At 44.5% G+C, this 13,190-nt stretch overlaps 1 protein-coding gene across 1 annotated transcript in view; it reads right to left on the bottom strand.

The window, feature by feature from the left end:
* The window catches only part of stk31 (serine/threonine kinase 31), a 228,886-nt gene extending 216,099 nt beyond the window's left edge, over positions 1 to 12,787 (bottom strand). Inside the window, 3 exon segments of the mRNA XM_072509268.1 lie at positions 2,450 to 2,511; positions 10,773 to 10,824; positions 12,698 to 12,787. Coding sequence (XP_072365369.1) covers positions 2,450 to 2,511; positions 10,773 to 10,812 — 102 coding nt within the window. The 5' untranslated portion in view covers positions 10,813 to 10,824; positions 12,698 to 12,787.
* Between the last annotated feature and the right edge of the window lie 403 nt (positions 12,788 to 13,190).

Here is a 13,190-nt window from a genome sequence, read left to right as displayed (position 1 = left end):
AGCGGGGAAGAAGCTGTTTTTGAGTCTGTTTGTGCGAGTTCTCAGACTTTTGTATCTCCTGCCTAATGGAAAAGTTGGAAGAGTGAGTAAGCCGGGTGGGAGGGGTCTTTAATACGATAGAACAAAGAAAAGTACAGCACAGGAACAGGCCCGACGGCCCTCCAAGCCTGTGCCGAACATGCTGCCCATTTAAACTAAAATCTTCTGCACTTCCGGGTTCCGTATCCCTTTATTCCCATCCTATTCATGTATTTGTCAAGATGCCCTTTAAACGTCACTTTCGACCCTGCTTCCATCACCTCCTCCGGCAACGAGTTCCAGGCACCCACTACCCTGTGTAAAAAACTTGCCTCGCACATTTCCTCTAAACCTTGCCCCTCGCACCTTAAACCTATGCCCCCTAGTAATTGACCCCTCTACCCTGGGAAAAAGCCTCTGACTATCCACCCTGTCTATGCCTCTCATAATTTTGTAGACCTCTAACAGGTCACCCCTCAACTTCCGTCGTTCCAGTGAGAACAAACTGAGTTTATTCAACCTCTACTCATAGCTAATGCCCTCCATACCAGGCACCATCCTGGTTAATCTCTTCTGCACCCTCTCTAAAGCCTCCACATCCTTCTGGTAGTGTGGCGACCAGAATTGAACACTATACTCCAAGTGTGGCCTAACTAAGGTTCTGTACAGCTGCAATATGACTTGCTAATTTTTATACTCAGTGCCCCGGCCAATGAAGGCAAGCATGCCGTATGCCTTCTTGACTACCTTTTCCACCTGTGTTGCCCCTTTCAGTGACCTGTGGACGTGTACACCTAGATCTCTCTGACTGCCAATACTCTTGAGGGTTCTACCATTCACTGTATATTCCCTACCTATTAAGAACAATATTAGTTAATGTACATTAAAACTTGTTGTTTATTACCATTCAAGCTCGAATCACATGGAAGTTATTTTTACAGCGCTTACAACCCTTTACTGTGACTGTAACCACAGAAACTCCAGCCACAGATGGCAAGGATTTAAAATAAAGGAAATGAGATGTGCAAATGTATGAGTACATAAATATGGCAGCATACGTATTGTCGCTGGACTAGTAATCCAGAGGCCCAGGATAATGATCTGGGGACCCGGGTTCGTGGCAGGTGATGGAATTTAAACTCAATTAAAAATATCTGAAATTAAAAAGTCGAATGACCACCATAAAACCTTTGTAGATTGTCGTAAAAACCCATCTGGTTCACTAATGTCCTTCAGGGAAGGAAATCTGCTATCCTTACCTGGTCTGGCCTACATGTGACTCCAGACCCACAGCAGTGTGGTTGATTCTTAACTGCCCCCTCAAGGGCAATTAGGGATGGGCAATAAATGTTGGCACAGCCTGCGACGCCCATGTCCCATGAGCAAATTTTAAAAATAGATTTGACCACATAAAGTTGACTATGAGTTTGTCAAACAAAAACAGTGTTCATAGAATCATCGAATTTACAGTGCAGGAGGCGGCCATTTGGCCCATCGAGTCTGCACCGGCTCTTTGAAAGAGCACCCTACCCAAGCCCACACCTCCACCCTATCCCCATACCCCAGTAACCCCACCCAACACCAAGGGCAATTTTGGAAACTAAGGGCAATTTATCATGGCCAATCCACCTAACTTGCACATCTTTGTACTGTGGGGGGAAACCGGAGCACCCGGAGGAACCCACACACACACGGGGAGAACGTGCAGACTCCGCACAGACAATGACCCAAGCCGGGAATCGAACCTGGGACCCTGGAGCTGTGAAGCAATTGTGCTAACCACCATGCTACAGTGCTGCCCTCAAGTTCTACAAGACACTAATTAGGCTACAGCCAATGATGTGCAGTTCTGAGTTGAACATTACAGTAAGCATAATGAACTAACGGTAACTAAGGAGCATAGATTCACTAGAAAGTTATCGGGAATGAAGAGAGTCTTAACAAGTTATTTATTCACCACCAGAGCTGCAAATGTTAATAGGTGATCTGGTAAAACAAATGGTATTAGATTGCTTCTACTTATCAGCCAAATGATAACAAGAGCACACAAAATTAAGATAATCACATCCAAATTAAATGAGAGACTAAGAGAATTTTTGTTTTTATATAAGAGATTGGACATATGGAATTATCTGCCACTAACCGTTCTTGCAAAAGCCATAATATTTTGTCAAAAGAATTATGCTTGAGAAAAATGGTTCATAATTAAAGACTATGGGCAGCAAACAAGAGCAACATTAGACTAAGCAGCTCATGATGACAACGCTGGCGTAGACCTGTTGCCACAATGTAACATTGTATGACTGTATGACTGATGAAACGGAACTTTTATTCCCCATAGTGTTCCAATACCATCCATACACAAACTCCATCCAGAAATCAATAGAAAACTGTATTTTGTTATACATAAAAGAAATTTAACTTCAATTACCTGACCCCAAAAGGTAATTGGGTCTTCAATGTGACTTCCCATTACATCTTCAACTTTTAAGACTAGAAATGACAAACATTTGACATTACCAAAAAAAGGCATTTTTCTTCAATATTCAAAACTTCTGAAGTATAAATTACAGACTTTGAAATAGAATTCATTCAATTATTGTTGATCTTTATATTTTAGTCTGGCATGAAACAGGGTTCAGTTCAAACAATCATTCCAGTGCTGGTTCCTGAGTTTAAATCCAATTTATCCTAATGGGATACAAGCTTCTTCATTGTTATATCAGGATTAATATCTCAACTTTTTTTGCAGCCTCTGATCATTTAAATTGAATAACTACACACTTTTGTTACATAGTCTAACATTATGTCTAACAATTTCTTTGCGGCATGGGGATATGGACAATGGTCATTTGGGGAGAGGGGACATGATTTCAGATTTAGATGAACAAATCACAATTTTGTAGATAAGTATGTACTCAGGGTGTGGGTCGGTCTTTTTTTCCTTCTTGGTTCCAGCTGGCCTACTGCATTTTCAGCGTTGTCCATTTTCTCTTCAGTTCTCCAGATTTTTATTAAATCTCCAATGTCTTGCATGCACTTTCCATTTTGTTTCAGTTTCCTGGTGATTTTTAATATTCTTATTCTTTTAACAACTTACACTGCCGCAAGTTAAATCATCGTCCAAGATAAAAAGTAAAATACTGTGGATACTGAAGATCTGCAATGAACACAAAGTGGAGAACCCCAGCTGGTCTGGCAGCATCTCTGGATGGAGAATCAGGATTGCTGGAAAGGTTAACTCTCGTTTCTCCCTCCACAGATGCTTCCAGAGCTGCAGAGTTTTTCCAGTGCTTTCTGTTTTCATTTCATCATCCAGGATTTTCATATTAAGTATTATGGAGTTATGATGGCGCAAAGATAGCTAGGAAAGCAAGTTGTGAAAAGGCGACAAAGGGATACAAGATAGGTTATGGCAAATGGAGTATAGTGTGGGATGTGACATTGTTCATTTTGGCAGCAAGATTAAAAAATATTATCAAAATGGTAAGTTTGCGAAGCTCATACTGTTCTGGGTGTCCTAGTACATGAATCACAAAAGGCTGCTATGCAGTACAGCAATTAATTGGGAAAGCTCATAGAATGTTATTGTTTATCGCGAAGGGAATTGAATATGAAATTAGAAGTTATACTCCAGTTGTACAGGACACTGCTGAGGCCACATCTGGAGTACTTTGCACAGTATTGGTCTCCTTATCGAAGCAAGGATGTAAATATATTTGTAGTTCAGAGAAGGGTTTACTAACGACAGAATGGGTGGGTTATCTTACAAGGAGAGGTTGGACAAGCTAGGTTTGCATCTGCTGAGGTTTACAAGAGTAAGACGCAACTTGATCGAAACATAAATGATACTGAGGGGTATTGACAGGATTGATGGGAGAGAATCTAGAACTAGGGGTCATTAGTTAAAGAGGCCGCCTTTAAGATAGAATTTCTTTTGAGGATCGGGAGTCTTTGGAACTCCCTCAAAAAGGCAGTGGATGCAGTCTTTGAATATTTTTTAAGGCAAGGTAGATAGATTCTTGATCAGCATGGGGTGAAAGGCTATTGGGGGTAGGCGGAAGGTTATAATCAGATCAGCCACAATCCTATTGAATGGTGAAGCAGTCTTGAGGAGTCAAGTGGTCGACTCCAGTTCCTAATTCATATGTAACTTAAATAATCTACTGTTTCTTCCCCTTCCTAATAAGGGGTTTAGAATCAAAGGAGAGAAAGAATAATTACAGCTCAGAAGGAGGCTATTTGGCCCAACTGGCGGCAAGAGCAAATCTGCTAGTCCCATTCCCCCACCTGTTCCCTGTTGCCCTGCATTTTCTTTTTCTCTCTTCAGGTAATTATCTGTTATAACCCTGCAGGAGATCCAGGAATCTGCAACATAAGAGCCCCTGTGGCCTCACCTGAATATGATCATCCTAGGTGAGGGTGCGGGGTTAACCCCATCTTTTCCGAGGACGACTGGGATATAAATACCCCGGCCTAGGTGAGGGCGACCCTTCGGGGAGTAGGAATGTATAGTAACCTGAATAAAACCAAACTTTCTTTTTTTTTCTAAATTTAGAGTACCCAATTCTTTTTTTTTTCCAATTAAGGGGCAATTTAGCGTGGCCAATCCACCTAACCTGCACATCTTTGGTTTGTGGGGGTGAAACCCACGCAGACACGGGGAGAATGTGCAAACTCCACACGGACAGTGACCCAGGGCCGGGATTTGAACCCGAGTCCTCAGTGCCATAGTCACAGTGCTAACCATTGCACCATGTGTCGCCCTAACCAAACTTTTCTAGACATCGGTTCAGAGTGGGTGCTTGCCGAGACTTCACATTATCCAATTCCCTTTTGAAAGCCACAATTGAATCTGCATCCACCACACTCCCAGTCAATTCCAGATGCTACAATTGTGTACAACGTCAGCAGAGGTCCTTTTGCCATTGGTGTCCTCTGGTTGTTAACCCTACTGCTGATGTGAACAGTTTTTCCCCATCTGTCAAGACCACTCATGATTGAGCACCTCTATTCAAATCTCCTTTCCATCTTCTCTTCTCCAAGGAGAACTCCAGCTTCTCCAAAGTATCCTTGGAACTGAAATTCCTTATCAATAGAACCATTCTTATAAATCTTTTTTGCACCCTCCTACACCTTCTCATCCTTCCTAAAATGCAGTGACCAGAACAAGATAATACTCCAGCCGAGTCAAACCATTATTTTTATAACTTCCTTACTGTTGTTCGCTGTGCCTCTATGAAGCCCAGGATCCCCAAGTTTTATTAAATCACTTTCACAGACTTTCCCAGTACCATCAACGATTTATATGTCCTCATGAGGTCTATCACAATTCTACTCATTCATAATACTTCCCAAGTTGTGGGACATCCACAAATTTTGAAATTGTGCCCTAGACTCTCAAATCATTAATATCGATCACTAAAAGCGAGGTTCCTCAGGGATAGGTACATCTTCCTCCAAAATCAGTTCACCACCAAGTTATCATTCAACAACTTTGGATTCATTCAGCCACTGCCCTTTCTATTCCATGAGCTTCAACTTGCGGGCAAGCCTATTAGTTTTCAGTTCTTACAAAATATTACACAGGAAAGGTCAAACCCTCTGTCTATTAGCTGCTTACTGATCAGGAACTCATTTCCAGCGGTGACAGGGATGTGCTGAGCGGACCCACAAAAGGTGGCCCTCCTCCTGAGAATTCAAATTTAGGCTCCTTCGATCGAGAATAGCCTGCCAGAAATCCGGAAAAAGCCACCTCGACATCCTCTTCAAACAAAACAAGAGATGCCGAACAGCAGCGGCGCCAGGAGAGACAAAAAGTGGCAAAAGCCTGGGGAAACGAAAGGAGATGTCAGACACATGGGGAAACGAAAGGAGATGTCAGACACACGGGGCAACAAAAGGAGATGTCAGACACACGGGGCAACAAAAGGAGATGTCAGACACACGGGGCAACGAAAGGAGATGTCAGACGCACGGGGCAACGAAAGGAGATGTCAGACGCACGGGGCAACGAAAGGAGATGTCAGACGCATGGGGCAACAGGACCCAGACACGCACGACAGAGATACCAGGCAGCGCAAGGAGCCCCCCTGCACCGGGGGGGGGGGGGGGGGGGGGGGGGGGGGAGAGATTGGAGGAAAGGAGTTCCTCACCAAGGAATTAAAAGAGCTCAAGGAACATCAAGGCTGACGCGAAAGCCGTGGTCAAGGTGGCGGTGGCAGAAGCATTGGTCGCCGTGCAGGCAGCCCTGGACAAGGTGGAGAGGCAACTGGAGGCCCCCCAAGGGAACACCATTAGGGAGTTGGAGAAGCTCAATGGACCAAAGCGACCGGATCATCGCTTTGGAATCGGAGGTAGCGAAGTTAGTGGCGACACAGGGGAACCTAAAAGGGGAAATTGAAGACCTGGAGAATCGGTCGCGGCGCCGAAATCTGCATATTGTGGGCCTGCCGGAAGGCACCAAGGGCAGGGTCCCCACAGACTTTGAGGCCCAGATGCTGGGAAATCTGGTGGGGACAGACAACTTCCCCAATCTGCCAGAGATGGACAGAGCCGACAGGTCACTCAGGCCAAAACCCAGGGCCAGGGAGCAGCAGAGGGCCGTAATCGTCGAGCTGCACTGGTACCAAGACCGGGAAAGAACCTGCTTTGGGCCAGGCAGGCAAAGGCCTGCAACTGGAAAGGTCACCCAATCAGGATATACCAGGACATTGGGACACACCTGGCCAAGCGTTGGGCGGAATTTAGTAAAGGGCAGCCCTGTAATAATAATAATAATCACTTATTGTCACATGTAGGCTTCAATGAAGTTACGGTGAAAAGCCCCTAGTCGCCACATTCCGGCGCCTGTTCGGGGAGGCCGGGACAGGAATTGAACAGTGCCTCTGCCTTGTTCTGCATTACAAGCCAGCTGTTTAGCCCACTGTGCCAAACCAGCCCCGAAAGGCAGGGTGAAGTTCAGGATGTTATACCCAGCCAAACTATGGGTCACCTTTCAGGGCAGGGAACACTACTTCACTGTCCCTGCGGCCACAGACTAATTCGTCCAAGATCATGTTCTGGGAAGGCAGCAGCAGGTCAACGATAAGGCAGACACTCCGAAGGACTGAATCTTGAAAAAGATATTTTGCAGATGATCAAGATGAACGTACTGCCCACGTTCCTCTTCCTGTTCAGATCCATACCAATCCAAGGCCTTTTTCAACAAGGTAGACAAATAGATCGTGGCCGTCTGTGTGTGGGCGGGTGTGCGAGTGAGAGAAATCCAAGGATCCCCAAAAAGGTTCTACAAAGGAAAATAAATACTACCACTGAGCAACCACAGTGGAGTGAGGGGATGGGTGAAAGAGCCAAAGCAGAATGGGAGAGAATGGAGGAGAGTTCCTGAATAGAGACATTCAGCCGAGCTCTAGTCATAACAGCACTCCCATCCCCGCCATCCAAACAATTGAAAAGCCAAGCAGTGGTAGCTACGCTCAAGAGATGGAACCAACTATGACAACACATCGGCCTGACCAAAGTGTCCACCATGGCCCCCATCTACAACAACCACAGGTTCACGCCAGCCACAATGGAGGCCACCTTCAAAAGGTGGAGACAGGACAGGGGGGACGTTGACAGTTAGTGACTTCTACACAACTATAGAAGAACTGACAAAGGTTTTAACTACCCAAAGTAAACGAGCTACGACACATACAGTTCACAAACTTCCTCCGAAGGGAAACAACGACATACCCATGGATGTTGGGACACTCACTGGTAGAGGAGCCGTTGGATGTGGACGATTTAGAGAGGGGGAACTGCTGTGACCTGTACGGGCGACTGCTGGAGGCGGCACGCGCCCCACTGGACGAGACAAGGGAGTAAGAACTGGGGCCAGAAGTAGGGTGGAGACTCTGGATCGAAGCACTGAACAGGGGAAACTCCAACCGCCTGCACAAAGCTAAGCCTAATGCAACTAAAGTTGGTGCACAGAGCGCACTGGACCAGAACCCGAACAAACAGGTTCTTCCCAGAGGTTGAGGAGAAACGTGCACGATGCCAGGGAGGTCTGGCCAATCACACCCACATAGATTGGGCCAGCCCAAGACTTGGTGGGTTCTGGACAACCTTCTTAAAAGGTAATGACCAAGGTTGTGGAAGCCATGACCAAAGGTCTTCATGTGGAGAAGGGCCAACACCCTAGCCTTTGCCTCCCCAGTTGCCCGCCGAAGAATCCTGCTTGGCTGGCGATTGGCAGCATCACCGAAAGCTACAGACCAGCTGTTCGACCAGTCGGAATTCCTCCAACTGGAGAAAATAAAATTTTCCATCCGTGCTTCTGAAGATAGCTTCCGTAAGACATGGAAGCCGTTCACCAATTTGTTCCAAGACCTGTTCATAGCCAGCAGCTAATAGGGGAGGGAGGGGGGCACAGACAACACCACAAAAACCATAAGGAGTGAGGGGATCGGGGGTAGGGGGGCAGAAACCAGCGAGGCAGACGATAGGTGGCACAGCCGTGGAGGGGCCCAAAGAGGGTGACAGATCACAACACAGCTGTATATACACGTGTCGTACCCTGTACCGGAGGGGATTAAATTCCGTAGATTTAGCCACTACGTGTTTTACTGGAGGTGGGATGGGGACAAGAACGAGAAAAGTAGAGACACTCTGAGTCTATCGCCATTCAATCAGCTCCTTTTTGCTTTCACAATGGAGTACGAGGAAGGCAGATGTTGGGCAGAATGTGATAGTTTTCAATCGAAGGAGTTACGCCAGTGGCGACTGCTCTCAAGAAAAAATTGGTTATGCAGTACATCAGTTAGGGCCCGGGGAGTGGGGAAACATGCATTGCAACCTTAGATATTCAAGTGTGCATGTGTGTGAGGATGGGGGGGGGGGGGTGCTAAACAGCTGGGGATAACTTTTGGCGACCCATTTTCAACATCCCTCAACCCACCCCAGGGTTGCAACGCCACTTTGAAAAACACTGACTTAGGGCACAAAATCTAGCAATTTTGGTCTTGAATGTACTCAATGATTGAGCATCCACAGCTCTCTGGGGTACAGAAAATCAAAGATTCGCAACACCTTGAGCAAAACATTTCGCAGCCCACTCAGGCTACAATGACAGCTGCTATGGAAATCGGAAAACAAATCCAGTGTTATTTTATAAAATATTTTTGATACTCATGTAAGATCTATAGATGAACAAAAAGCCCACTCTAGTTTTGACCATATTTGTCCCAACAGTATCCAATACTGTCACTTCAAAGACTTAAGTGAAGAAATTCAGTGACAATGTGAAAATGGATAAGCAGTCTATGGCACTGCATTCTCCATCCCACTTGACATTTAGTACTTCGCATACATGGAATTAAAAAGGAGGAAATGGTCCCCTTCCCAGTAAATGACAGCTGGAGATGTTTTATCTAGACAGCACAAATAAGATCTACAACTGTTACTTTCACTACTGTTCTGTTTATGAAGTGGAAATTCAAGCAAATTCTGTTCTTTGAAATCCTCCTGCACACGGAGGTGAATATGAAAGAATCAATGGCCACACCAAGTATCTGAATTGCTGGAAGAAAATTCCACAACCTGAAAATTGACATTCTAGCCACAAAACATTCTGTATAATTCAATCATTTTTCTCTTAGTGGAGGGACCGAATACCTCTTAATTCTGATGATGCTATCTGCAATAGAAAATGCACTAAACAACATATGAAATTAAACCAGAAAATGCTGGAAATGGACAGGAAGGCAACTGACACTGCAAAGAGCAAGACAATATGTTTCAGGTGATTTGTTGCATCATTTTAGTTTAGTTGTTGGTTAAGTTTCATTTTTAGTCAGGTATGTAGTCATGAGCCAATAAAACAAATACTTCTGCAGGGCAGAAAGCAGTAACAGCAGCAAATGAAACTACCCATTAGAGCTTAAAGTCCATGTATAAAGAGAGTCCAGGCATCCTATAATAGGTGCCTACCAATGCCTATGTGTATTAATTTTGCATGCCCCCACCATACTATCAATGGCTCCAAACCACACGTTGATTTGCAAGTGTTTGCTCTAAATAGGAAAAGAGTATCCAATTATTCTAATAAACAATTAGCAATTTAAAATAAATTTTAAAAACTTTTAAAATCTTCCCTCTTTAATTAAGCCGATAATAACGACGACAAGCAAAATGAATGGAAGGAAAGTTATACACATTCAAATGATTACATTACGCAAGGCAAACAATTTAGCTGGTTTAAAAGAGTGCACTTGCCCCGCTGCTACTGTAATTTCCAATTCTACCAGCTGGATGCATTTCCAGGAACAAAAATGCAGGATAACAGTGTTTGAAAGTAGCACCAGTTCAGCATCTACAACCCAAGTAAATGCCCTTTAAAACTAGAATGCACAGTGGTCACTAAGCATTCATGTGTAACAGTACATATATTTACTTAACATGTATGGTTTGACTACTCTTTTTGAGAATGTGAAATTCTTCTTTCTCACTGCACTCATCAGTTTCTACAAAATATGCAGTTAGTGTTCAACAAAGTTGGCAATTGACTTACTTCCAGGCATTTGCTAATACTAGACAAGGAAACGTGTGGGCATAACCCAACAATGACTCTTGCCATTGTTCTCCTCTCCCCCTTGCCTCTGCTAAATGATGTGATAATCATGTAGAATTTGTTATCACCACTTTGGAAACACAGGAAATCACAGAATCAATGTACAAATAAGTTCTTTTTAAAATCATAACATATGCACCTATTCCTTCAGAAGTATTCACTTCCTTTCTGTCATCCATCTTGACAATTTGCTAGAAAAAACAGATGGAAAAGTATTATAGGAATACATGACGATATTTATCACCCGAAGCTTTCTGCATCAACTAGACTTACCCAAGTCAAAATGACAGTTGAAGAATTATGTCAACACCACTCGAAAGGTACAGTATCAGGAAATGCACAAGAGGGGCTAGTTCCCTCTTCTTTGTGAGGAATACCTAACTAGTGCTTAGCACTTCCTCACAACATCAACTTCAGATCAAGAATCTCAAATTATTTTTTTTTTAAGGGGGAAAACACACTTTTGTTTGTCACACTGGATATCTTGGGATGCGTTTTATTCAAAGTCATTAATTAGCAAATACTGATTCACTACAATGCTGAAGTTGCCATATAGCCATGTTCAGTGCCGAGTCAAACCAGGTCAAAAAATATCCAGGGCTGAGACCCTGAATATCTTTTCAAATTATCCAAGGATTTTGTATGTACTCATGGGATTGAAATTCCCAGCAACCATTAAACAAATGTTTTAAAGTGTTATATGGAGAGGTTTATGTATGCATCAAGCATAGGTGAAGAGCTCCCTCATGCCAAAGTAGATTTGAATCTGAGTCAATAGATTGCAATGTACGGCCTGGTTGGAACCTATTGTGTCACCAACACAACATTAGAAAGGTCTTGTACAAAAAAACTGCAAACAATTTAAATTTAAACAAAAGTATTCATAAAAAGGTCACTGATGGAATAACTGGAACCAAAGAAAATTCAATTCTACCCAAATAGTGCAGTGATTCATACCCTTAAAAGAAACTGTTCTCGATCACTCACCCCTCATGAAATTTTCAGTCTCTTATTTTTCTTAGTTGCACTCAAAGGTTACATTAAGACCCCAGTAATCAGACCAGTGCCATGCTAAGTATTAACACAGTACTGAAAAAATATATTTTTTAAAAACTCAGATTGGTGATGGCACAAAACAAATAGGAAACCATATTTTTAACACAAAACTGAAGAAACACTTCTCTCAAACCCATTCCAGTTCCTCCAACCACCCCCATTATCTCCCTTCCTTCAATCACAGTGACTGCATATCTCCATAACCCAATCAGGGTCAGAAACCTGCCATGTTTAGGGTTACAGGGACAAATTCACATCCCAATTACTTAAATGCGTATTTGGATCTCACTCTTGCATTCAGCCGCCCAGGAAAAAAGGTCCATGCCCAATCCTGCCGTTTCAGGAGGAGCCAGCCAAAAGCTTGCAGGGAATAGCTACGGGAGAGTGAAGGCTGTCTGCAACGGCTGACACAACCAGGTGCCTGTGGTCCACTTGCAGAGTTTCTCCTGAGAAGCAGAACTTTGAAACCAATAGGGACGGCGAGTAATGCTTAACCTCCGCCTAGAGAATGAGGAACACGTCGTGGCCTGGAGGCCCATTAGGCACAGACCCCGCCCGCCTGCCCCACTCTGCAAACAGCCCATTGACAAAAGGCCCCAAAACTGGCCTCCTTCCTCTGCTCTTTCCCACAACTGACTGATGTCTGAAGCGAACTGCGGCGACTTGACTCGCGTTGCTCCCAGGAGCGGCACAGCCGCGCCAAGAGCCCTTGGCTATCTCAGTATCACCATCATCCTCTCACAAACACCATGTTATCAACATGCGCCCAGGTGTGGGGGTGGCGAGCACGTGCTGGACTGCGGCGGCCAGCAACAAGGGCGGCTCTTCACAAAAAAACACGCAATCGAATCCCACTTACTTCAAAACGCAGCATTTAAAAAAAAACAATAAGGTTTAAATTCAAACTTCAGCCCATTCCCCAAACCTCTCAATTGCACAAAGTTCTGTATTTCTTGCCAGCAGACTGCTCGTATTTGTTTTAAATACTTGCAAACAACAAGCTTCAACCTGCGCCCTTCCTTCGAGGCTGAGGTCCAAAGTGCCGCCGCCCTCTTTGTGGTGTCTCCCGGGTGCAGTGTTGTGGCCGCTCTCTGCCCACCCCCGTGCTCACTCCGCCCTCCAATTGGGGGGGGGGGGGGGGGGCAATCGCCGCGCCGCAACACTGGAGGGAGCACTTCCTGCACGTGCGCAGAGGCGACGACAGTCGCAGGGAGCGAGCCATGCTTTTTCAGTGGTGCACCATAACTTTTTTTGTTCACGCATACTATATTAACTTTTGAGATGCAAACCACAAAACCTGGTATGAGGGGACTAAATTCAAACCGAATCATATTAGGATTAAACTTTTTTAAATCGTTCCACGGGATGTGGACAGTACTGACAAGACAGAATTTGTCGCCCACCCCTAAGTACATAGAAAAATAGAAGCAGGAGGAGGCCATTCAGCCCCTGGAGACTGCTCCGCCATTCGTTATCATCATGGCTGATCATCCAACTCAAT

Source organism: Scyliorhinus torazame, chromosome 6 (assembly GCF_047496885.1).
Source record: "Scyliorhinus torazame isolate Kashiwa2021f chromosome 6, sScyTor2.1, whole genome shotgun sequence".
Classification (NCBI taxonomy): domain Eukaryota; kingdom Metazoa; phylum Chordata; class Chondrichthyes; order Carcharhiniformes; family Scyliorhinidae; genus Scyliorhinus; species Scyliorhinus torazame.
The sequence above is the reverse complement of the archived record's forward strand: the minus strand, read 5'-3'. Positions and strand labels throughout refer to the sequence as shown.